Source organism: Hydra viridissima, unplaced genomic scaffold (genome assembly GCF_058129835.1).
Source record: "Hydra viridissima isolate aposymbiotic clone 2 unplaced genomic scaffold, HvirCarnegie_v1 scaffold_5, whole genome shotgun sequence".
Classification (NCBI taxonomy): domain Eukaryota; kingdom Metazoa; phylum Cnidaria; class Hydrozoa; order Anthoathecata; family Hydridae; genus Hydra; species Hydra viridissima.
This window is the reverse complement of record NW_028324304.1, coordinates 13,621,182-13,644,939: the sequence shown is the minus strand read 5'-3', so window position 1 is coordinate 13,644,939 and position 23,758 is coordinate 13,621,182. Positions and strand designations below refer to the sequence as shown.

At 31.5% G+C, this 23,758-nt stretch overlaps 2 protein-coding genes across 7 annotated transcripts in view; one reads left to right on the top strand and one right to left on the bottom strand.

Annotated features, from left to right (window-relative positions):
* The window catches only part of LOC149888820 (uncharacterized), a 7,960-nt gene extending 6,000 nt beyond the window's left edge, over positions 1–1,960 (bottom strand). For 3 of the 4 annotated variants that reach the window (XM_090086770.1, XM_090086768.1, XM_090086769.1), the window contains exons 1-2: positions 1,828–1,960; positions 763–969 (exon numbers count right to left, since the gene is read on the bottom strand). In XM_090086770.1, coding sequence (XP_089942896.1) covers positions 763–969; positions 1,828–1,953 — 333 coding nt within the window. In that variant the 5' untranslated portion in view covers positions 1,954–1,960. Of the gene's footprint in view, positions 1–329; positions 583–762; positions 970–1,827 lie in introns of those variants that run through there. The other variant, XM_090086767.1, reaches the window with a different exon arrangement.
* The window catches only part of LOC149888819 (adhesion G protein-coupled receptor G4-like), a 25,687-nt gene extending 1,929 nt beyond the window's left edge, over positions 1–23,758 (top strand). Inside the window, exons 2-14 of one of the 3 annotated variants that reach the window (XM_090086761.1) lie at positions 3,094–3,414; positions 3,532–3,846; positions 3,947–4,282; positions 4,373–4,482; positions 6,276–6,355; positions 6,625–6,773; positions 7,106–7,335; positions 9,398–9,568; positions 9,675–10,254; positions 22,061–22,301; positions 22,438–22,703; positions 22,927–22,993; positions 23,116–23,758. In XM_090086761.1, the coding sequence (XP_089942887.1) occupies positions 3,094–3,414; positions 3,532–3,846; positions 3,947–4,282; positions 4,373–4,482; positions 6,276–6,355; positions 6,625–6,773; positions 7,106–7,335; positions 9,398–9,568; positions 9,675–10,254; positions 22,061–22,301; positions 22,438–22,703; positions 22,927–22,993; positions 23,116–23,554 (3,305 nt within the window). In that variant the 3' untranslated portion in view covers positions 23,555–23,758. Of the gene's footprint in view, positions 1–3,093; positions 3,415–3,531; positions 3,847–3,946; positions 4,283–4,372; positions 4,483–6,275; positions 6,356–6,624; positions 6,774–7,105; positions 7,336–9,397; positions 9,569–9,674; positions 10,255–10,382; positions 11,152–22,060; positions 22,302–22,437; positions 22,704–22,926; positions 22,994–23,115 lie in introns of those variants that run through there. The other 2 variants (XM_090086763.1, XM_090086762.1) reach the window with 2 other exon arrangements.

Below are 23,758 nucleotides of genomic sequence, written 5' to 3'. Positions count from 1 at the left end.
AACCAAAAAAGTTTTTCTCAAAGGAATTAAACGAGTGTGCTAATACATTTTAAATGAGTGCGCTAATACTTTTGTACGCTTAATTTCAGACATTTTTCCGAGTAGTCATTAAACTTTTAATTAACTCATAAAAAAAAATAAGCTTGTTGACAATATTTAACATTATAATAAAATTTAATTGGTTTTACCTTTCATTTAAAAAAAAACTATTTCAAAAATAAAATTACTTTACAATTTATATTGATTTGAAGTTGTCTGTAATTAAAAAATTACGAGTGCGCTAATACTTTCTGGAAGCACTGTATAATGTGTTCAAAAAATGTGCTTTTCAACTGAATAGGGTATTGTATATTATAAATAATATAAGAGGCAAGCCATCGCTCATGAGGTATCAACATCACTATGATGCTCAATTATTTCTTAACCATCTAGTTTAAATCTTATCATCTTAAGCCATCTAATATAATACTACAGCTTTTGAGCTCAAGGGATTGCAGTATTCTGTCTTGGAATGATGTCAAGTAAAAACAAATTGTTTGAAAAGACGTGAAAATCAAAGAAATGCTCCATTGAATGTAGCATCTTAAATAGTAAAAAAAATTTAACTAAACATTTTATCTTCCCTTTGATGAAGTTATTCATCAAGATATTTACCAAATCTCAGTTTCATTTCGCTAAGAAGCTTTAACATTATTATCATAAAGATTATTTTTAAGTTGGAACACACAAAAAATAAAATCAAGAGAATAGTTAAAAGCTAACCAAATGAGTAGAGCAGAGCCATGGATATTTTGCTTTATGATGAAATGTGCAAAGACGACCATTAAAACACTTTGCGTGCATAGACCAACAACGTTGCTGACAATTTATCAGCATGTTCATTACTGGACGAAGTTTACGGTATTCAATTATCATATACTGATGTTTTGCTACAGATGCATCATCCTCAACAATAGACAGAGAATGTGGCTAAAAAAAAATTATTTTTCAATAATTGTTTCCTTTTTTTTTTTAACATTTTATTCCAAAACAGATGATTCATTTTTTCCAAGTATCTGTGTCAAACTGTAAGATTGGTCATTCTCAAGACAATCTTCTGTGAGCTTATTGGATCACCAAATGTACTAATATGGATTGTTACAATCTCAATGTTAATTATACATTTATTATAGAATACTACTTACGTAATCATTAATATACATATCAGTTACATATACATGTAAAGGTATTTTACAAATTCTTATTATATAATATACTTCACATTAATGGGCCACGGCGACGGGGGTGTCAAGAGGGCCATTTCCCCTCCCCCAGATTTTTGCGAAGTAGTGTTGTTGTTTTTTTTTTGCAGAGAGGAAAATTTAGTATTTTCATCTTTATGGAAACACTTTTACCTACTTTCGGCTAAAAGCACAAAAATCAATTGGCTGTATTATTTAGTTTTAGTGGTAACTATGCAAGTAAAATAATTAGTTCTTTTACGCCATTAAAAAAAAGTCAGTTAAAAAATATATACTTACTTATTTCATTAACGGTGGCGAGTTATTTTACGTAACTTTAAACTATACTTTTTTTAAAATTATGTATTTTTATTAAATTAATAATTTATAAGTATTGTAATAATAATGTTAAATATTATTAATATTTTTTAAATAATGTTCTAATTTATTGTTTATATTCACCGACTATTTTTAAAACGAAAAATTACGCTCATTTTTAAATACCTGCGAATGACCTCATAACGCAAAAGATAATTTAGTTAAAGCCAATTTACTGTGTATTTAACATTTTATTTAACATTTGATCTAAATAACAAATGCCTATTACCCGAAAACAGCCAATTATTATTTTACTCTCAACACAATTAATAATGCGATAGAAGATCGATTTGAACAACCAGCATTCAAGAAGTTTATGAACGTTGAACGTTGAAGAACTGTTTTTGAAAGCCATCAATATGACCGATGCATGAAAAGAGTTAAAGATTTTAGAATCTGATTTCCAGAGAGAATTCAACCGGAACCAAAAAGAATGTGAGCTTCATCTCATACCAACTATTTTTAAAAACTCTATGCAAATTGATTTTCGAGATATATGCAAGACACTTCACAAAATGGATAAAGGAAACTGTCCAATCATATATTATTATAATAGAATATTCGGATCGTTATCCAAATTGTGTTAACAAGTGTAGCTACATCAGCCACGCCAGAACGCTCTTTTTGAATGCAGAGGAAGATCAAAACGTGGCTTAGATAAACAATCGGTCAAAAAGTTCCTTGCCAGTGCTGAATACGCACGCTGATATTGTCAATAGTCTATCTTTAATAGAAGTAGGCAAGCGATTTACTGTTGCACAGGAGAAGCGCAGGAGTTCGGAACATTTATTATAAAAGATCTTAATTAGACTTTTATCAAATTTTTGCTATTTTTTCAATTTTTAAAGAACTTTTCAAACCGCAATTTTCATTTTCAATAAAAATTTTTTTTGCTCCGAAAACCTTTGGAATCAAAATAAATATTTCTATTTAGCTCCCTCCAGTTTAACTACACCCCCTGGCTCAAGATATTATTTAAAATATTAGCCATTAATCAACTTACACACAGTACAAATTGTTGTGATGAACTACCAATCCTTGAAAGGAAGTCATTCAAATAAGGGTACTTGCTAGATATGATGGCAAACAAATTTAAATATTAGATACTGGATGGATACCTTTAAATAAAGCTTATTGCAAGCAGTTTAAAATTCAACGTCAAATAAATTAAAATAATAGTCATTATGTACCGGTTAAATATCAGCTTACTCTGTAATACAAGAGGGCAAAACGCATTAACTTCTCAGTTACGCTGTCAACTAGTTCCCTTAAATAAGCCTTCAAAAAAAACTTGTCTTTTTGTATGTAAAAAGCATTTCTAAATATTACTGTAGGTCAAAAAAAACCAATCTTATTAGTTGAATTTCTGATAAAGCTTATGAAATTATCTAGCAGTACATAATTAAACTGAAATAAGAGCTGATGGAATTGCATTAACTTATCTCCACAAAAAGTAAAAGCATCGAGATAATCTACCTTTTTTTTCTCTTTGTAGATTTGCATTTCTTTCCGTTGGAAAGCACATACTTGGAGATTGTTGCTGGTTCAGCATTACTCTTTCCTAAATGTCATTTAAAGTTAACAACTCCTGGAGCGACTCTTACAAAGTTTGATATATTTTGGATGAAAGATGATGTCTTCAGAATTAATTCAACCGAAGACCCTGTTTTATTAGAAAATAACGAATTTTTATTTCCTACTTTTCAAATCTATAGAAGTATTTTATCTGATTTTGGGGTTTATAAATGTGCAGTCCAAATAGTAAACCAAATGGAACAACCAGCGTTTTCAGATAAATTTGAAGTGAAAATTAAACGTAAATATTTATTTTTTCATTTTTTTTAATATGAATTACTTCGCCTAAACTTATATCTAGATAAATTAATATAATACAATTTTTTACTTTACACTTATCTTTTTTGTTACCTTCCAGCCCAAGTTGTGGAGTTTTTATCAAAAATTGACCTTCAGAATTCCATTTATCCACTAACATTGCATAATTGCAAATATAGAGCTCAGGAAGATCTTTCTCACTTTTCATATTGGTTGTTAAATGGAAATGTAAAGTATAAAGTGCAGAACAGATTTGAAAGATCTACTAATGAGGGTACTTTGAATCAGTATGAAGTGCCCCCTCTTGGAATTGAAAGCTACGACATGATTGGTTCATATCAATGTGTAATATTTGATAACAACACAATGGATAAAGAATTTATGTCTGAGATATTTGTTATTCCAACACTACCTGGTAGAGTGTTTGAGTATCGCATGCAAATTTATTGAACCACTTTAAGCAATTGATAGTTTGAAATATGCTATTGTAGAATAACATGCATTTACTTTTTTAGAACCAGAATTTGTAAAAACTCCTTTTAGCCGAAAAAACGTTAAAAATATGGTGGTGGGAAGTGTAGAAGTTTGTAATGCCATTACCATGTGTGATTGTGAGTTCGAGTCATACTTTAAAATTAAAGAAGAGGAGGTGTATTGGATTAAAGATGGTGTGAAAAAAATCAATACTTATGTTAATTTGGTGGTAGAGCAGTTCCCTTTCAAATATAGGTTTTGTCACAATATTAACAGTATCAGTTATTTTGATCATGGCTATTACGAAAAAATAATGAATTCAGTTGCACCACCACTTGAGGAAACTATAGTTAGACAGTATGATTTTTATCTGCAAAGTAAGATAATACAGATTATATACTTATTATTTTGTGATTTTTATTGCTAGATTAAAGTTTGTGTTTTGTAAAAAAGCTTAACTTTTTTAGATACTTCAAATACAAAGCTTAGCATTAAACTAAACAGACAGTGGAAATTAGATTATTCGAATCAATCTTCTGAAGCTTTTAATCATTTGAAGAATACTGTCTTAAAAATTGTAAGCATTTTATTTGTGATTTTTATTTAATTTTCAATGCAGTATTAACACCTTGAACTCTTTTTCTTAATTTAACGTTTTTAGTAATTTCAAAGATTTATAAAAAAAAGGCGCTTTTCTTTATTAATTAATTGTATAATAATTTCACTGAAGGCTTATTTAAAAACAAAGTTTTGAGAAACACTTTTGACAGTTAACTTGAGCACAGTTGGAATCTTGTTTTTGATTGTTCTTTAATTTCAAGTAAATCTTTTAGATCTAATGAATGTGATAATTAGCAAGGCGTTTATCATCAAAGGTATTAATGCAGAAAAATCTTTACAGTGAAAGATTTATGAAGATAAACTTTCTTAAATGCCAAAAACTTCCTTATCATACAAACTTTTTGAAATTTAGTAGAAAGCTATACCGGACCTTAGGAAGACATAAAAGAATGCAATCAAGGATTAAAACCGCATGTTATAAATTGCTTGTATATTTAAAAACTTTTATTTTACACTTCCCATTTAGCTAAAGTTAATAGCTCTGCATCATTCTATGAATCATTTCCAAAAACTAATTTGCCAGATGAAACAAAACATTCCTTTCTCCAATTTTTTTAAATTTCTGTTACAGTTTAATTTATGTATGTAGCGAGTTTTTCTAAATTTAATTGGTGTTTCCACAGTTTTGATTGCACAATAACATTCTTTTACACTTTTTTTTTCTATGGTGACAATTTCATGTTGAACAAAACAGATAGGAAAAAATTAGGGATGCCCCGAATGTTTGACAAAACAAAAATTCGACCGTTTTGTCGAAAGTTCGGTTCGATGGTAAATGATTAAATGTCCAACGGCATCATTTCTCCAATGTGATTGTGGATTTTTATTGCTCTATGATCATTAATTCCTCATATCTTTTTTTTTTTTTATTTTAAACTCTTCAGTGATATTTTTATTTATTTCAGAATCACTGAATGTAGAGGCAGATAATGTTGCAAAAATATTTTTTTCTGCTAGACTGTTTTTCAATATATATTTTGGGGAGTGTTTTTTTTTTTGTTTTAATGACACTGAGTTGCACAAGTGAATGATTTTAGACATTTCCTAACACTGAAAACTAATTCTTTGAAACATCAAAATATTTCCAAACAGAATTTTTAATTTAGAAGCTTATACTTTGTACTTCTGCTAGCTTAAAAAACCATTAAGTTAATACTAAATTATAAAAATAAAGTTTAATGCTGAGAAAATCACTTTCAAAACGAACTCTGTTAGTCAGTACTTAAGTCAAAAAAGCTGTTATCTATTATGTTATTATGCCTTATACATTATTTGTTATACATTTGTAAATATTAGCTTACTTATATGTTTATAACTTATCAGTGAAATATCTTTTCACTTTAAAAAATGGTTTAACCTTTCAAGCATTATACAATGAAATTAAAGACTTTTTGTACCCTGAACTTACTGTAAATTTTATTTTGAATTTCTTTTTACATAACAGTTGTAAAACAGAAAATAAGTAAAATGCACAAGAAGTAAATTTGATATGATAATAGCCATAGCAAAATATTATAGAATTAAAAAAAATAAATCATTTGATACCTCAATTCCAGAGAACCTTTAATTCAGTCCTAACCAAAGAGTCAAAAGCAATTATAAAGTATTGTTTTCATATTATAAATCACTTCTAAAATTTATCTTTTCATTTGCTTTAAAAGTTATATAGAACTGGCATTTTTAGTACTAAGGAACTGGATACACTAGAAGTTGGTATCTCAAGTTTATCTTATTTATCTTCCATTGTAGATCAAGCAAGTAACTTTCGCTATTATAAATGACATTACAGACTACATTCCTATGGTAATTGTAACTATTACTGAGCTCAGGTAATATTGAAAAACATTTTAAAACTTTCATACTACTTTTTGTGTAAACATTCCTAAATTATAGAACTGATTAACAGTTGTACATTCCCAACTTTTTTCGGGGATATATAACTATTACTCATTTAGCATGCACATTTTTCCTGAATTGCTTTTATATAAATAGTTTTCAAGATAATTTTGTTGAAATAAACGTTTCTAACTTTTAACCACTTTTATTGGCTTTAAAATTTACAAATTGAAAAAGCTAAAATGGTTTCACCTTTTTTTAGCCCAGAAAGTGGGAATGTAGTATCACGAATTACAATTGCAGATGTTCATGGCTCGTTGAAATTAAAACTATCGAATGCAATGTTGCAATACATCAATAAAGATTCTTTTAAACAAATAAATGCTGAATCTGTTGAACTTAAAAGCTTAGGTATTTAATTTATTGAATAGTCGTGGTCTGAGTATTTATCTTTAAAGTTTGTTATGTAGTTATGTGTATGCTAAAACTTTGTTTTATCGGTGGCATTAATGATTATAAAAAATTGTTCACCTTCTTCTTATTATTATTTTAACTCATCTTCTTTTCACCAAGCTAGTTCTTTTTTTTCTCATCAGTTATATTTATTTCCTTTTAATCAATGCAATTCATCTCCTTAACTTAAAGTTCTTTTAGCAACTAAAAAAAATCTTTTTGCTGCATTATGATAGCTTTTTGGATTAAAGTTGACATTGAAGATTTAGTGAATTATTTTGCATTTATAGACTATTGTCCAAAAAGCGTTTTTGGGGATGTTAATTATAAAGGTGAGTATACATTTGAGCAGACTCCAGCAGACCAAATTGCAGAGCAAATGTGCATTTATCAAGGTAATGGAGTTGTACAAATAGAATGTATCGGCAATTTAAAGGATGGTCCTACCTGGGGCGTTCCTGATTTTTCAAGGTGTGAACCAAAAACTGGGACAACTAAGAAGTTGATCCAACTTAGTAAGGTAAAGTTTGAAGATATGTGGTCTGATGAAAGTTACTTTCTATTTTTGCTATTTTTTAAATATTTCTTTAAAGTTGGTTTATTGATTTAAAAATTAATTCGACTTGATTTGTTTCACTTTTAGCGTTTCAGTTGAATTATTTATTTGGAATTCATTTATATTAACAAATCATTGGAATATGGCATGTACAGTACTGTGAATATGTTATAGACCGCTTAAATTTTTTAAAAAATCCCGAAGAATTCTTCTCTAATATTTAAGTTTGTAGTTCTATATTATATTCTTGTTAAAACACATGTATTTCACGCAAAAATACGGAACAATGCTAAAATTTTTAATTTCGAACTTTGTAAAAAAACTCCTAATACCTGCTATGTCCTCCTTTTGCCTTAATTACAGCCGAAATTCGCCGGGGAATAGATTCATTCAAATTAGTTATAAAATCCTGGGGTATATTGTGCCATTCTCTTTGAAGTACTTCAAAACATTCTTCAGCATTTCGGGGAGCATGTTCGACCTTCTTTCTGTCCAGGTAATCCCAAATATGCTCAATTATATTCAAATCTGGACTCTGGGCAGGCCAGGTCATCAACTCCAGTACTCCTTTCTCTGCCATTTCATTTAAATAATTTTTTGCCTCTCGGGAACAATGTTTTGGGTCATTGTCCTGCTGCAGAATAAAATTATGACCTATTAGTCTCATTCCAGATGATACGGCATGGTGCCTTAGGATATTTTGATCAAATCACCTACTCCAGATGAAGATAAAAAGCTCCAAACATGTAAAGAGTCTCCTCCATGTTTAGTAGTAGGGTTTAAACCCTCTTAATCCCGATTTGAGTAGGTGTCGTCGAATACAAGAAGAGCTGACATTTTTCCCAGCTGCTGTGTTAATGTCCTTTGCCAACTCGGTTGATATTTTTTTCCTATTTCTTAAAGAAAGGGTTTTTAAATATTTATTGTCATCTTTTGTTACCTTAGGAGGTCTACCACTTTTCTTTCTATCTTCAAGGAGCCAGTTTCTCTAAACTTTTTAATGATTTCTGTAACAGCAGTCTTTGAATATCCTGTTTTGGACGAAAATTTGGCGCTGCGAATAACCTTCTTCGTGAAGCACAATAACGTTTTGTATCTCTATTAAAGATATTTTACCCATTTAATTAATCTAAAAATGCAAACTAAACTTTTAAAAATGAAAACAAACATTTTATTTATCTAAAAATGCAAATTAATAACATTGTTTAATTATTTTTAACTATTTGTTTAACTGTGTTCATAAAAAATAACAATTTTTTAAAAATGTACCAAAACCCATACTTATTGTACCAAATTTATTCTATAACTGCACTTTATACTGTGAAAAACAAAAAATGAAGGAGTATGAATCCGAATCAGCTTAAACCAGTTTATTTTTCTTTCTAATTTAGATGAACGCTTAGTCGGTAGCTATTATGACACATCGTTTTAATAAATAAACAAACAAATCCCTCATGTTCTCTCATCAATTTTGTTTACTTATTCAAAAAAATATACTCTTTTAACTTTTCTTTTATGTCATTAAACTTAAGTACACTTTAAAAAAATTACATAGGAAAAATATTGTAAATACGTCTAATTATACAAGTGGTCTAAAACACATTCACAGTACTGTATATTATTTCCAGCTGTTGCTTAACTTTTCAGTAATCTTTCTTTAAAGACAGAAGTTGTAATTTCATAATTATGGCCTGTTGAACGTTTGTTAACTTTAAATTAATTTTAGATTCTGATCAGTTTTATTTTGATATTGTTATGTCATTTAAAACAAATATTTCTAAAAAGTAGTTTAACGTGATGCTGTTGTTGATAAGAATTTTTTAAATTTATATTTTGTTCCAGGAAACCATCAGTGACCAAAAATCACATTTTATTGGATTTTTCATTTATTTTTACTTATTGATAAGTTTTTTTTTTGTTGTTTTTTTATTTTTTTTATCTCATTAATAACAATTTTTTCTAAAACGTAGTTTGATGTGATGCTGTTGTTGATAAGAATTTTTTATATATATATCTCTTGTTCCAGGAAACCATCTGTGATCAAAGTTCTCAAGCGAGCTGCTCCCTAACAAGTATTTCAAAAAATCTCCGTGACACAGTTGCTAACAGCTCTGTAATAACAAACTATCATGATGTAAACTTAATTGCAACAATTCTAGAAAAAGTTGCCAGTGCAGATCATGATATATCCGAGGAGGTAAGTAAGACCTATGCTCTAAATAGAAGTCTAAATAGAAGAATTTAGGTACTAGTTTCCCAAACCACTTTCTTTTTTTTTTTTTTTTTTTTTTTTCATTTTACAGGTTTTCACAGATGTTTTACAGTCTATTGACATTTTAATGGAGTCAGATGCTAAGTTTATTGCAAAATCACAAATTGAAACATCATCTTCATCAATTATTCTGAATGCACTCACTAAGTTTGCTGAACTAATTTCAAAGCAAATTGAAAGCTCTGTTTCTATTAGTAAAAAAAATATTGCTTTTCATGTTGAAAAAGTGGAAAAAGGACCCCTCATACTTTTAGCTCAGCAGTTATCAAATAATTCTGTTGAGATAAGTTTTAGTAACGTTACTGACTTTAACAAAACTGGTGTGACTTATGCTGCTATTCAAATACCAAGTGAAGTATTTTCTGACGAAAGCGAACTTTTGTACTCATACTTTTTCCGCTACGACTCTTTTTTTTTGAGTGAAAAAAACCTGTTGAAGTTGGTGGGAAGAAAAGTTTCAAATAGGCAGATTGTCCAGAGTGCCATCTTCTCAGCGTCTTTTTATAACAAAAATGTAACCAATCTAGTTTATCCAGTGATTTTAACATTTAAAAAGATTCAGTCAGAGTTTTCTGGTTCGAGGAGCTGCAATTATTGGGATGAAAAACTTGGTAATTTTTTTTATTTTTATTTAGAAACTTATCTTTTTAATTAGTACTTTTAAATTAGTATGTTACAAGCTTATTACAAATAATCAAATATGCTTACTCTTTATCATCAACTGCACTTTTGTTATGAGGTATAAAAAAAAGACTGCCGGGCGTAAGAAAATAACTACCCAGTCGGCACAACACCGCGATATATTACGCGTGGTTTCTGTTGCGTGTTTAAAACCCGCGAAAAGAATAACACTGTTTAAGAATCGGTTTTCTATCCGAGAAGTAAAGTTGCATTATTTACCGAAACACCAATTATAATTGTGATATATTTTATAGAATATTGTGTTTTTATGGATGGTTTCACTTTTGCAGAGTCGTGATATGATTTTGTAATAGATATTTATAGTGATTGTGAAACCAGTAGTAAAAACACGCGAATATTTAAATGTTGATTAACGCGCGGAAGCATTAACGGAAAGTGGAAACTGAAGTGAAAATTCTTTAAATATAGTTTGAGCAGTTTTTCTTATGAACTTTATTTAGGCATTTTTCAAGTTATAAATTTTAGGACAGATTTTTATAGAGCAGAGTTTTTAATGAGTAGAGAAGATTTAAAGTTGCAAAGTTGTGTTCTCTAGAAGAAAGCTACAGCTGCTTCATTTTATATTTTTTCGAAGATTCAACAATATACTTAGAGTATATTAGGGCAAATATTTGTTAAAAAAAATAAATAGTTATTACAGTTTTTTATGTATTTGACTTTAATGTTTCTGCTTTTCGTACATTTGTTGCCTAATGTAGATTTTAGACCAAGCCTATGCAACATATTAGATATATATCTATATTTCTGGTTCTGTTGCCATAATATAGATTAATTTATTGCATATAAGCAACAAAATGTTGCATGTTATATAAATAGTTGGATGTTAATATATTCTCAATTAAATGGTAATATGTATATATTGGTAATATGGCAATATTTTAGATATATAACTATATTTATATTTTCTCTAATAATTAGGTGTGCTTCCTATATTTATTTTAACATTTTACAAGTTTTAGTAATTAATGCTGTAAAACTAGCAGTTTAACAAAAATGAAGACAGCAAATTCAGCATCATATATAAAAGAATATATGAAAAAATGCTGAGCAGCTTTAGCTGGAAATATATCTTTGCCTTGTGCTTTCAATTTATCCTCATCAAGTTCTCATTCTCAACCTGATTTCTTAGAAGAAATATCCAAGGATAGTGAGAGTAATATTTCAAAGTGTTCACACAATGATTCCCTATGATAACTGTAAGTTCAAGTAGTCATTCTCATTTTGATGCCTTCGAAGAAACAGATCTTTTTGAAAGTTCAAGCTCAGAGAATGAAGATACATGTTTAATTAAGCAAACTGTGCATGAACTTTTATCAGATTTTATCAAATGGGTGGTAAAATACAAAGTTCAAAGAGAGTATTTTGATTAGTGATTGTTTTCATCAAGAAGACATTCCAAAAGGTTCTTGCACTTTACTGCATATGCCTCGTAATGCAGATGTTGATAAATGTAATGGGAAGTATATTTAACTTGGATTACTTAAGGGTATTTTATCGATTTTTCAAAGAAGCACTCAAGAAATTAGGTCTGTTGAAGTGGCCATAAATATTGACAGCTTACCTGTACATAAACCATCAAATTTACAAATTTGGCTGATGGAATTTAACAACGTGGAATTTCTATTTATGACATTGAATTGCCATTTTGTGTTTGCTCATTTATTTGTGATGCACATGAACAAGCATTTATTATATGTGTAGTGGGACACACTGCAAAGTTTGGTTATGAAAGATGTTCAATAGAGGCAACACCAGTAAGTCATAGAATATCTTACTTAAAAACTGGTAGAAAATTGAGAACTGATATAGTTTCATAAAGGATGTTATCCAAATCACAAACTATTTGATAGTCCTCTTTTTCAGTTAAATGGAATTTACATCATTAAAGATTTGCACTTGAAGTGACATTTGAACAGGTTTCCTCAATAAATGATTTAGCAAAATTTAAAAACCGCCTTAAGGACGCTAGAATAAAAGAAAAGTTAAAACGAAAATTTGATGCAAATGGATCTGTTTGTAAGGATGCAAAAGCACATAGTTATGCAATTTTAGATTCTATCATGACGGAAGAAGTACAATAAAAAACTAACTTTATGTATGGTAAACATGTGCCAAACAAGGAATATACTGTCCTTTTGTCATTAACACATGACTTACCTTTGATTTTGTCGACAATTTTAATGTCTTTAGTGACATGGAAGATTCCTAAAAAACAGTTTAAAACTTATTTGAGTGCAAGGTTAAAGCAAGGAATGAAAAGAGTACTTTCTACCAAGAGACTGATTAATTTATGCATTTTCTTTTATTTGCCGTTTTTTAAATTTATATACTTGCATATATCTTTATGCATATATATGTCTATATACATACATACATACATACATACATACATACATACATACATACATACATACATACATACATACATACATGCATGCATGCATGCATCCATGCATGCATGCATGCATGCATGCATGCATGCATCCATACATACATACATACATACATACATACATACATACATACATACATACATACATACATACATACATACATACATACATACATACAAACATACATACATACATACATACATACATACATACATACATACATACATACATACATACATACATACATACATACATACATACATACATACATACATACATACATACATACATACATACATACATACATACATACATACATATACATGTATATATACATACATATATATATATATATATATATATATATATATATATATATATATATATATATATATATATATATATATATATATATATATATATATATATATACACACACTTATTTTTCTTAAAGTAAAATTTTTGAAGAAATATAGTTACGTTAATTTTATGGTACATGTTAAACGTACATGTTATTCTTATAAATTAAAATGATTTTAAAAGTTTGCGTGATTGAAACTTAAGTATAAACACGTGACAGAATTTAACAAAACTTTCGTAAAACCTGCGCATTTTTGGTGTATGCTGGGACCATCTCGCACACGTGTTTATTCAAGATTTAAGTTCCATACTGAAACCTCATTTAATACGTGCTTGAAACCTTTTAAGACACGTATTTAAAACCTCAATAAACACGTTGGTTTTTAATCTTAAAAACAAAGACGTTGCTTTGCTAGAAAACCCAATGCCAAAAGATGTTTGAAGCTTAAAGAATAACTTTTAGTTATTTCATTTAATCGTTTTACAGACATAATCGTAGCGAATGCCACGGACTGAGAAGAATGTCGAGAAACCAATTTTAAAACTTAATTGAAAAGTGAACTTCAAAGTTTAAATGACAGATTGTCTTAAAAGCCACCTATGATCTTGCATCTTGCCATTACTCAAGAAGTGAAATCAACAAAATGGTATGGAATGTGTCCCAAAAACGTGAATCCAGCAAACGTGCCACAACTTAGTCCAGTTGAAAAATTTGGGGCAAGCATGAAACGTGAACTGCGTAAGAAGGAATAAATTGTGGTATACATCCATTAATTCTGCTGAATTTCAGGTGTGCTATTGAGAAATTTTACAAAAACTGTTGGGCAAAAGCTAATGGATGGAGTCCGCACTAAATTGAGAAAATACTGTGATGAGCTTGAAGACAATTTTTTTTTAAACTTTTGAAGTTAAGTTTGCTTTAAAACCAAAAAGTTATCAAAATTAATTTAGTGGTTATCAAAGTAACTTTAAAATCCTATGGACAATTTTTAAATAATATGCATAATTCCAAGCTTCTTTGGATAATATAGATTTAATAATATACTATTAGTGTTTCTACATCAGATTTTCTTGATGTGCTTACAATATCACACTTATAAACTATTGTACATTTCTAATAATAATACAAAAAAGCTCAGAATCAGAAGAGCATTAATTTAGATTGCTTAAATGTAAGTTACACTGCTTTTTACTGATAATTATTGTAGTTAAAAATTAATAAAGTAACAAAAAAAATTTTTTTTAAATTATTTTCATGTTTTTTTTTAATAATTGTTTAAAAAATGCCAATATAAATAGAAATTGCAATGTAACAGGTGTAATGTAACATAATTTTAATAGTTAAAGAAAAAAGCTGTAGCACTGGTACCTGCTCCACCGAGTCTCAGTTGATCCCTTATTACTACAAATTACTTGTAGAACCATGTCATTATTTGTATTTTTGTTTGTCGATATATCTCTTTTAATGGTTTTCCTTTGATTGCTTTATAATCATTCTATATAGAATATATCAGAGGCATTAAAAAAACTATAACCAAAAAAATCGTATTCATTTTTGATGTTACTCCACAGATTGGTGATGCAATAATGAAATCCAGTAATGTAGTGACTATTACTCATACTTTGATCAAAATCTAAATCAACGAGTATAATCTTTCTTTTAAAAAGTTCAACTTTCACCGGAATTAATTAACTACTTTTTTTTTTCTCAACGTCGTTTTGTATATCACCAATTGTATCTTCCCTTTTTTTAATGAATTGAAGGATGAAAGGCCTACAAAATCATATACGTTGAGGCATAGAATTGTACCACATAACCTGCATCTAACAGTTACGTATAAACATCTGAATTGGAATTAGAGTTGATGAAAATGTCTATATCATCCTGATAGTGCTCTGGTAATGCTTGATAGTATTGAAAATAAGAAGAAACAGATTGGAACAATCCATGTTGTAGGCATCAAAATACTCATTCAACTGCATCAATCATTTTAAAGATTCGTTCTATTTTTTGTTCTTGTAATTATATTCTTAATTTTAGCGCGGTTATTTCAATGAATTTAAAAAAAGGGGCACAAGGTTTTTAAAAAGAGGCATAGGATTATTTTATTATCATATTATTCCTATATATAGGATTATTTTTTTATCATATTATTCTTTTAACATATTTAGGAGGAAACCTTGAAGGTGATTCGTGACGTATTATTTTTATGCAGAACTTCTTAGACCTGTTTTCGGAAAAAGACTAAAAGCCTCTTCTGCTGACATCACTCTTCGTTGATCAGTTAATTGATTGAGCATTTTTGTAGAACATTCTTGGTTCTTTAAAATATGCCTGACACTTTTAACAAAATTAAAGGTCCCGCCATTTTTATGCGGTACGCCGAGCTGTTAGCAAATCCTTGTTGATGGTGTCTTCTTGTGGGGAATTATTTATACTTTCCCTGAGACACTAAAGAGTCACTTTTTGAACTTGATAATATATTTTACATCTGACTGCGAATCAATTATTTTACAAAATACACACTCTTTTTATACACTTTTACAATCGCGTCATTTTCACACATTTTATGCATTAACAATTAAATACCTTAACACTTAAAAATATTAACACCTTCAAACACGCCTTCACACAAACACACCTTCAAACACGCCTTCACACAAACACACCTTCAAACACGCCTTCACACTAACACACCTTCAATTACGTCTTGAAGACTTTATTCACGACACCCTCCCCCGATTAAAGCTGAGACTTCGGCTTTAATCAGCTATCTTCCATCTCGTCTTCCATGATGTAATTGATCTTTTGTCTTGCATCCAATTTCGCCAGTCTCGTTTCTCTTTTCAAGGTATCCTCTTCGGTTCTGGTTTCCAAATTCTCGTCCGATTCGATTTCGCTTTCTGCCCCACAACTCATTTCCAAGTCACACACCAACTGAATCGGTCGTTCAATTACATAACCATTTCCCAGTCGTATTTTAAAGCCACGAATAACTCCATCTTTCCCTTTAATGTTGTTTTCAATTCGACCGATGTTTAGAAGTGCCTTGTCCTTCACATCGTCTTTAATGAGAACCATGCTTCCGACACCTGGGAGTTTTGCATTACCTCTCTTTTCCTTTGCTTGTTGTCGTTCTTCCATTGCGTGCACGTACTCGTTCATCCATCTTTTCCTTAAGTGATTCTTACAAGTTTTCACAAGCTTGACTCTCCGGAGTGCACAATCGCCCCTTGTTATTAAATCAATATCTTCAGTTCTAAAGCGTGGCAACATTACTCTCGTTGGCGGTAAAAGCGGCTTGACTCTATATCTCTTACATAGATTACATTCACGAATGACCTTTTTTACGGCAACTCTCAAATTCGGTATCCAAAATCTTTCTCTTATGCTACTCATTGTATCTCCTACTTCCCCGTGTAGCGTTTTTCCGTGATGATGCTCAATAATTCTTAGAGTTAGTTGGAATCCTTTTGGTACAAATATCGGATTATACCCAGAGACTTTTCCGTGACATCTCCAAAGCTGTTTCTCATCCTATTTAAGTTCCACATCGGACTTTATTGCAACAGCTTCTTGTAGTAACTTAATGTTCATTAACTCCGCTTCCATCATCTCCTCAGCTTTTAGCGGTCCTGTTATTTTTACTTCATTTCGACAATTGTATATAAACCTTTTTATAAAGGATGATATTATTATGATCTTCCAATACTTGTGTTTACTCAATATTTCTTTAAATATATTATGTCCCTTTATTTCTTCAGTTGCCATACCGACGTTCTCTTTCACACTAATAGTTTCACATGATGCATTCGGCGCTTCGATTATTTCTGGTTGGATTGGCCAATTTTCCTTGTGTTTCAACCATATAGGTCCATTTAGCCACAAGCTTGATAATTTCTCAGGACTCACTCCTCTTGTTCCAAGATCACTTGGGTTTTCTTTTGTTGGGACATATAGCCATTTTACTTCTCCATTCAATAAGATCTGCTGAACTCGGTTCCTGACAAACTGTGACCAACTGCCCCTTTCTTTTAACCAGTAAAGTACCGCAGTACTGTCAACCCAATGATATACTTCAATGACATTATACTTGGTTAATGTCTTTCTAACATGATTCATTAACTTGCACAAGGTGTGCGCTGCTACCAGCTCAAGTCTTGGAATACTAAGATCCCTCGGTGCAATCCGTGCTTTTGCTACAAGTAAGTTGCTTGTTTTTGAATATTGATGACTCACTGCAACGTAGACGCATGCACATACTGCTGATTTACTTGCGTCTGAAAATCCATGGAGCTCCATTTCAATGATTCTTCCAGACACTACACTCCGCGGAATTGAAATAGTTCTCTTGATGTTTATTGCCTTGATCCAGGTTTTCCATTCTTCTAAAAGTTCATTTGGAATTTGTTGATCCCAACCGAGTTTTAACAAGCATATTCGACTGTATAGTAATTTTCCAGTGATTAATACAGGTGCACTAAATCCCAATATGTCAAAGACACTGTTGAGAGCTGATAGCATTTTCCTTTTTGTTATTGCTCCTTTATTTCCGATAGAGATGCATGCCGTATAGTCAATCGATAGTTGATCCGATTCTTTGTTCCAAGGAATCCCAAGTATTTTTGTTGATTTAGCCTCAGCGTCGCTTTCCAGATTGCTGACGTTGCTATGCCATTTGTGCAGCTGGAACCCAGCTTCCATTAAGATTTGCGTTGATTCATTTTTAAACCTGATAAGTTCTTCTTCTGTTTCTCCACCTGCCTGTATATCATCGACATAAGTATCTTCTTCCAAAGCAAGCACCGTTTTTGGATAAATGTCCTTGTATTTTGATATATGCTTTTTAATCGTGGCGCCAAGAATGTAAGGACTTGAACTTTAACCAAAAATTACCCTTGTAAATCGTAACTCCGTTAATTCCATTTTCTTTAAGTCCTTATACCAAATTAAGCGTTGTGCGTCTCTATCCATTTCGTGTATTCTAATTTGTAGAAACGCCTTCTTCACGTCAGCTAACACGCAGAGTTTATTCATCCGATTTCGTATGAGTGTGTCAAATATCAAAGGTTGCAGCGATGGTCCCACTTCTAGACAGTCATTTAATGAAGGTGATTGAGCGTCTTTCCTAGCTGAACAGTCATAAACTATTCTCATTTTCGTTAACTCAGCATTTTCTTTGATTACTGCTAGATGAGGAACGTAGTGAATAATTTCTCCCGTAGGTTTTTCTGGTGCCATTTCCAATATTCCCTCATTGATTTGTTCCATCATTATATCATTATACTGTTCTAGTTTTTTAAGTTTTTTCAATCGAGTTGTTACACTTCCCAATCTTTTAAGAGCCAGATTTCTGTTGTTTGGCAGTTGAACAATACCCTTTTTCCACGGCATTCTGGTTTCATAGTAACCTTCGTCGGTTTGATGCAGTTTTTCGCTGAAGTCTTGGTGGAACATTGACTCACTGTTTGTGTCTGATAATCCAAGTACTTCTAAACTACACATTTGCTCAAACTCATCACGACCAGTGTTCAATAAGAAACTTTTCTCAATACCAGAGCTCAATTGTGTTCGTCTCCCAGAAAGAGTCCATCCCAACATAGTTAATTCTGCTCCTGGATCTTTATCCGGATTTTTTCCGAGAACTACCCCAGCTAACACAAAACGTTCAAATACGTTCAAAGAACGTTGGAAACGTTCTTAGAACGTTCTTAGAACGTACCCAACCGTTTCTAACGTTCTACGAACGTTTTTTGAACGTTTTGTGTTAGCTGGGACCGGTTCCGTGGTTTTTATACGTTGATAATCAGCAGCGCCGAGTATAATGTGAACAGGTTGAAGTTCGTCACTCCCTTCATCATCGCTAAATTTCAGTCTCCTTAGTCTTGCAAAATGCTTCTTAACATCCTTAATCATCGGATTGGGTAAAAAGGTGAGTGTTTCTTTTTCTGCGTTGGTGCATTCAACCTTAATTCGAAATTCCGGTATCGTTGTTGATTCTATCGTAACGTTATAGATTTCCACACGCTTGTCCACCGTTCCATAGAGCTGTTCAATACTTTTATATTCCTTTCGTGTAGGTTTCAGCTTTAGTTTCGTAATCAAGTTTGTACATATATAGGAACTTCCAGCACCCGTATCCAACATTATCCTTGCTTTTTCACCATTTACTTTTGCAATCACTGTCGGGTGAATAGTTGTACTTGCATTTAGCACCGCTCCCATGGTTTCTTTTTTATTTTCCATTTTACCATCCATCGTTGCGTTCCCATCTTGACAAATGGACGTGTGATGTTTTTTGTTGCACTTTCTGCATCCTCTTGATTTACAATTTGCCGCCGAGTGTCCGTAACCAACGCAGTTGTAACATAATCTTTTGCTTGTTAAAATCTCCCTGCGTCTTGCAACAGTTAGCACTTTTGTACAATCCTCGCTTTTGTGATTTTGTAACCCACAGTAGATACATCCATGCTTACCACTAGTTGCCATGATTTCTTTGTCATAAAGACCGCCATTGTACTGTTTGAATGTAGTGCTTCGATGTTCATAGGACCTTGACTGCACGTTTGTGTTCTTTTTATCGCCCTTTATTTGTTCGTCGCTTGGGTTAAAAGCTGAGTTCAACGGATTCCTTTCAGTGTACTTTTGCAACTTTTCGACAAGTTGCTCCAGTCCCCATTCTTCCCATCCATCATCGTTTTGTGTGAGTATTTCACGAACTGGTCCAAGTTTATCCATCAATGAATACACGAATGATTGAGCCGTTTGAAGTTTCTGCATAGTTTTCAATGTTCGTACAGTTCTCGCAAGCTTGTTGTAAAAGTCGTGAACTTCTTTGATTTTGTGCGTGCTGTGTATAGCCGTCAATCCTTCCAAATCTTTAATCAATGCTTTGTGAACCCAAATATCTTTTCTGTAAGTTTCTTGTAGTATGCGTTTAGCTTCATCGTATCCCTCCAACGAATGTGGTAAACCAAGTATGTCCTCTCTGGGCTTTCCTTCGACGAGTTCCAGTAAGTAATTGAATTTGCTGATGTTTGATATGTTTGAGTTGTCGACTTCTACCGTGAATTGATTCCAAAATCGCAACCAGTCCTTATAATCGCCATTAAATTTTGTGATTGTGTACTTTTGTAGCTTGACGGATTGCTGAGTAGCTTCGTTTTCGTTTCCAAGTGATTTACGCATTGTTTCTTTCATTTTTAGTTTCTTTAGATACCATTCTTCTTCGCTTTGAAGTTTTCTCAATGAGGCTTGTTCTGCTTCTTTTTGAATCGTTAACTGCTGTTCCATGATTTGTTTTTCATACTCGAATTTTCTGACGCATTCGTTTTTGTTTATCGAATCCAACTTGTCCACCATTTTGTTTTTGATTTCAATCGCTGCTTCTACTTCCATTACTGGTTTCGAAAGCCATTCTTCTACCGAATCGATGTTTTCGCCGTCGTCGAGCATTTTTCTGGTCAGCTCATCCTTTGCCATTTCAAATCTTCCCAATAAATTTGTTATTTTGTCCAGCGCTAAGATTATGCTTGATTTTTCGCCATTAATCGTGTTGCATTCTATGCCTTTAATGTTTATTCTTATCATGTTGATTTCTCTCTGGTAAATTTGCTCTTGGTCCATTCTTCGCTAACTCGTAGGTTTCGTTCGTCCTGGCAGTAGTCGCCACCAAATAGTGTGGGGAATTATTTATACTTTCCCTGAGACACTAAAGAGTCACTTTTTGAACTTGATAATATATTTTACATCTGACTGCGAATCAATTATTTTACAAAATACACACTCTTTTTATACACTTTTACAATCGCGTCATTTTCACACATTTTATGCATTAACAATTAAATACCTTAACACTTAAAAATATTAACACCCTCAAACACGCCTTCACACAAACACACCTTCAAACACGCCTTCACGCAAACACACCTTCAAACACGCCTTCACACTAACACACCTTCAATTACGTCTTGAAGACTTTATTCACGACATTCTTTTGGATCAACTATTTTACTATGAATGACACGTTTCCCTTTTTCGATTATGTCTATAAAACGTTTTAAAAGTTGTCCACGTCTCGTTGATGATGCTTAGGATGAAGAAATGTTTTTTATCAATTAATTCTTTAATGTTGAATTTTCCGTCAAGCCAACTCCGAAACTAGTTTTCAAATCTGTTTGATTTGCGACAAAAGTAAGATCATTTGAATTGCATTAGTACTCAATTTTATAAATTAAAATTGTACAGGATCTTCTTTCAGAAAGTTTTGGTTTTACCCTTACCTGTCCTAACGCTAAGATAGCAGAATTACGGGGACAAAAACTTTGGTAATAAAAGTTGGGATTTCAATTTTTTTGTACCTTTTTTCTTGCAAGTCACAAAAATTTATTGTATAGATGAACTAGGGGCTATTTTGATGTTGGTAAGAAATTGCTTTTTAAATGAACCAGGTTTTTATGGCAAAAAGCGTATCTTGTCTGTCCATTTTCGATATCCAGAAATAGCATGTATTTTCTGTCTGTTTTCAATATCTCATACACAGCGTGTAATAGAATAGAAAACTTTCATTTTTTCACTAGTTGAAGTGTTTACTGTTAATTAAAAATCATTTCAAAAAACGATTGGCGAAAGTCAGTATTCCGATTTTTGTACAACTTCTTCCGTTAAGGAATCATGTCAACAATTCTCGGAAATATCCATTGTGAGTCTAAATGTAATAAATGATGTAAGATAGATGTCACAACATTTTTATAGGTATAACACTATTTTTCATGCATTTAAACATCAAACATCGGCGTTAAACTCTAATGATGCAGCTAATTTGTGCTTATTTTTATCAATATTTTTCTTGCTCCCTGTATAACTGCAACCATTTTAAGCTTTTTTCACCTTAGTATTAATTTTGTTCTTATTTCTATTTAGTCTAAACTATTGTTATTAGTTTTTAGTAATTTCGTTTAGAAACTGGCATTCAAAACGTTTTTGGAGGATGGCTGAAGACTGGTTGCTATAAATACGAGGCTGGAGTTAATACAGACGAACTTTTTACATGTGCCTGTGATCACCTTACTAACTTTGCTTTGCTGTTGGATGTTAACCAAGCTTCTGACAATCCTTTGGGCTTGCAAATAATCACATTCATTGGTTGTGGTATTTCTTTGGTCGGATTATCATTTACTTTACTAACACTTGCTGTGTTTCGGTATGAGTGCTTTTCAAAATCAAAGTACTTCGATTTCAAAGTACATTTCAAAAAACCTTTCAAATTTAAAATAACATTTAACAACAAAAATCGTTGTTAAAGATTGTCTAATAACCATTCTTTGTAACTTTTACAGAAACCTTCGGCAAAAACTTCCTCAAAAGATTCTTATATGCCTTTGCTTCTCTCTGATGGGTCTGCTTCTCACATTTTTGATCGGAGCAGTAAAAACATCACCCAGACTGGGCTGCCAACTTGTTGCAGCTATGCTGCATTTCTTCATTTTATCGACTTTTAGTTGGATGTTGGTGGAAGCGTTCAACTTGTATCGTTCTTTTGTTAAAGTTTTTAAAAAAGTTGGCGATACAAATGTTTTTAGAAACGCAAACATCTTTGCATGGGGTAAGTTTAAAACCGTACTTCTCGCTATTCTTTGAATGACTTGTTTAATTGATTATGATCCATTTAGATAACCAAGTAGCATTTAAAGGTCATTTAGTTTCAAACATTCCAATGAAATAAACATTAATTATCAACGAGATTATGTTGTGTGAAAAGAACTTAATAGTGCTTGGTGAGGTAAAACACAGTTTAACTCTTTTACTTTAAAACGCTCTGTTAATAGGATTTCCTGCTGTCATTGTTATTATCTCCGGCATCTCAAAACCAAATGAGCTTGGAAATGAAAAAGTGTAAGATATGAAATTGTGATACTCTTAGATTGAAAAAATGGCGTTTTTTGTGGATTAGCAATACTTTCTTTTTCGTTTCATAACTTTGAGACAGTGAAAAAGTGTTTACAACCTTTGTTTAGATGCGTTGTTCGTGGAAATCCGTTTTACTTTGCTGTACTACTTCCAGTCTGCTTGATCTTGGTTGTGAACTTTGTTGTGTTGGTTGTCACGATACTCAGCTTGACAAAAAGAGTTAAATTTGGTAAAGATGTTGGTAATAAGCAGCATAACTTGTCACAAGCTAGAATTACATTTATGTGCGCTACTCTCCTTGGTTTATCGTGGGTGTTTGCTGTTCTTGCAGTCAAAGACCTGTCAACAGTCTTCCAATGGCTGTTTTGCATTACAACATCGCTGCAAGGTTTCTTCATCTTTGTGTTTCATATACTGAGAAATAAGGATGCTATGAACGAGTGGCGTCGCTGCTTCGTTAACAATCAAGAATATAAATTTGCATCATCATCTCAAACCGCAAAATCTTACGAAATGAGACCTATTACAGGTGGAAAAAATAACTAATGTTTTCTAAAAACGTCACCACGTTTCAAAGGTGTCTACGTTTTAAAGACGTTTTAACATGCCGTTCAAAATTTAAACATTGATAAACAGCTTTAAAATGTTTTTATGTTTTTACATTATAATTTCTTTCTATCAACTATTTGTAATTTTAAATTCTTTTAAAAGTTTTTGTTTATAAATTCTTTAACTTTAAGAATCCAATTT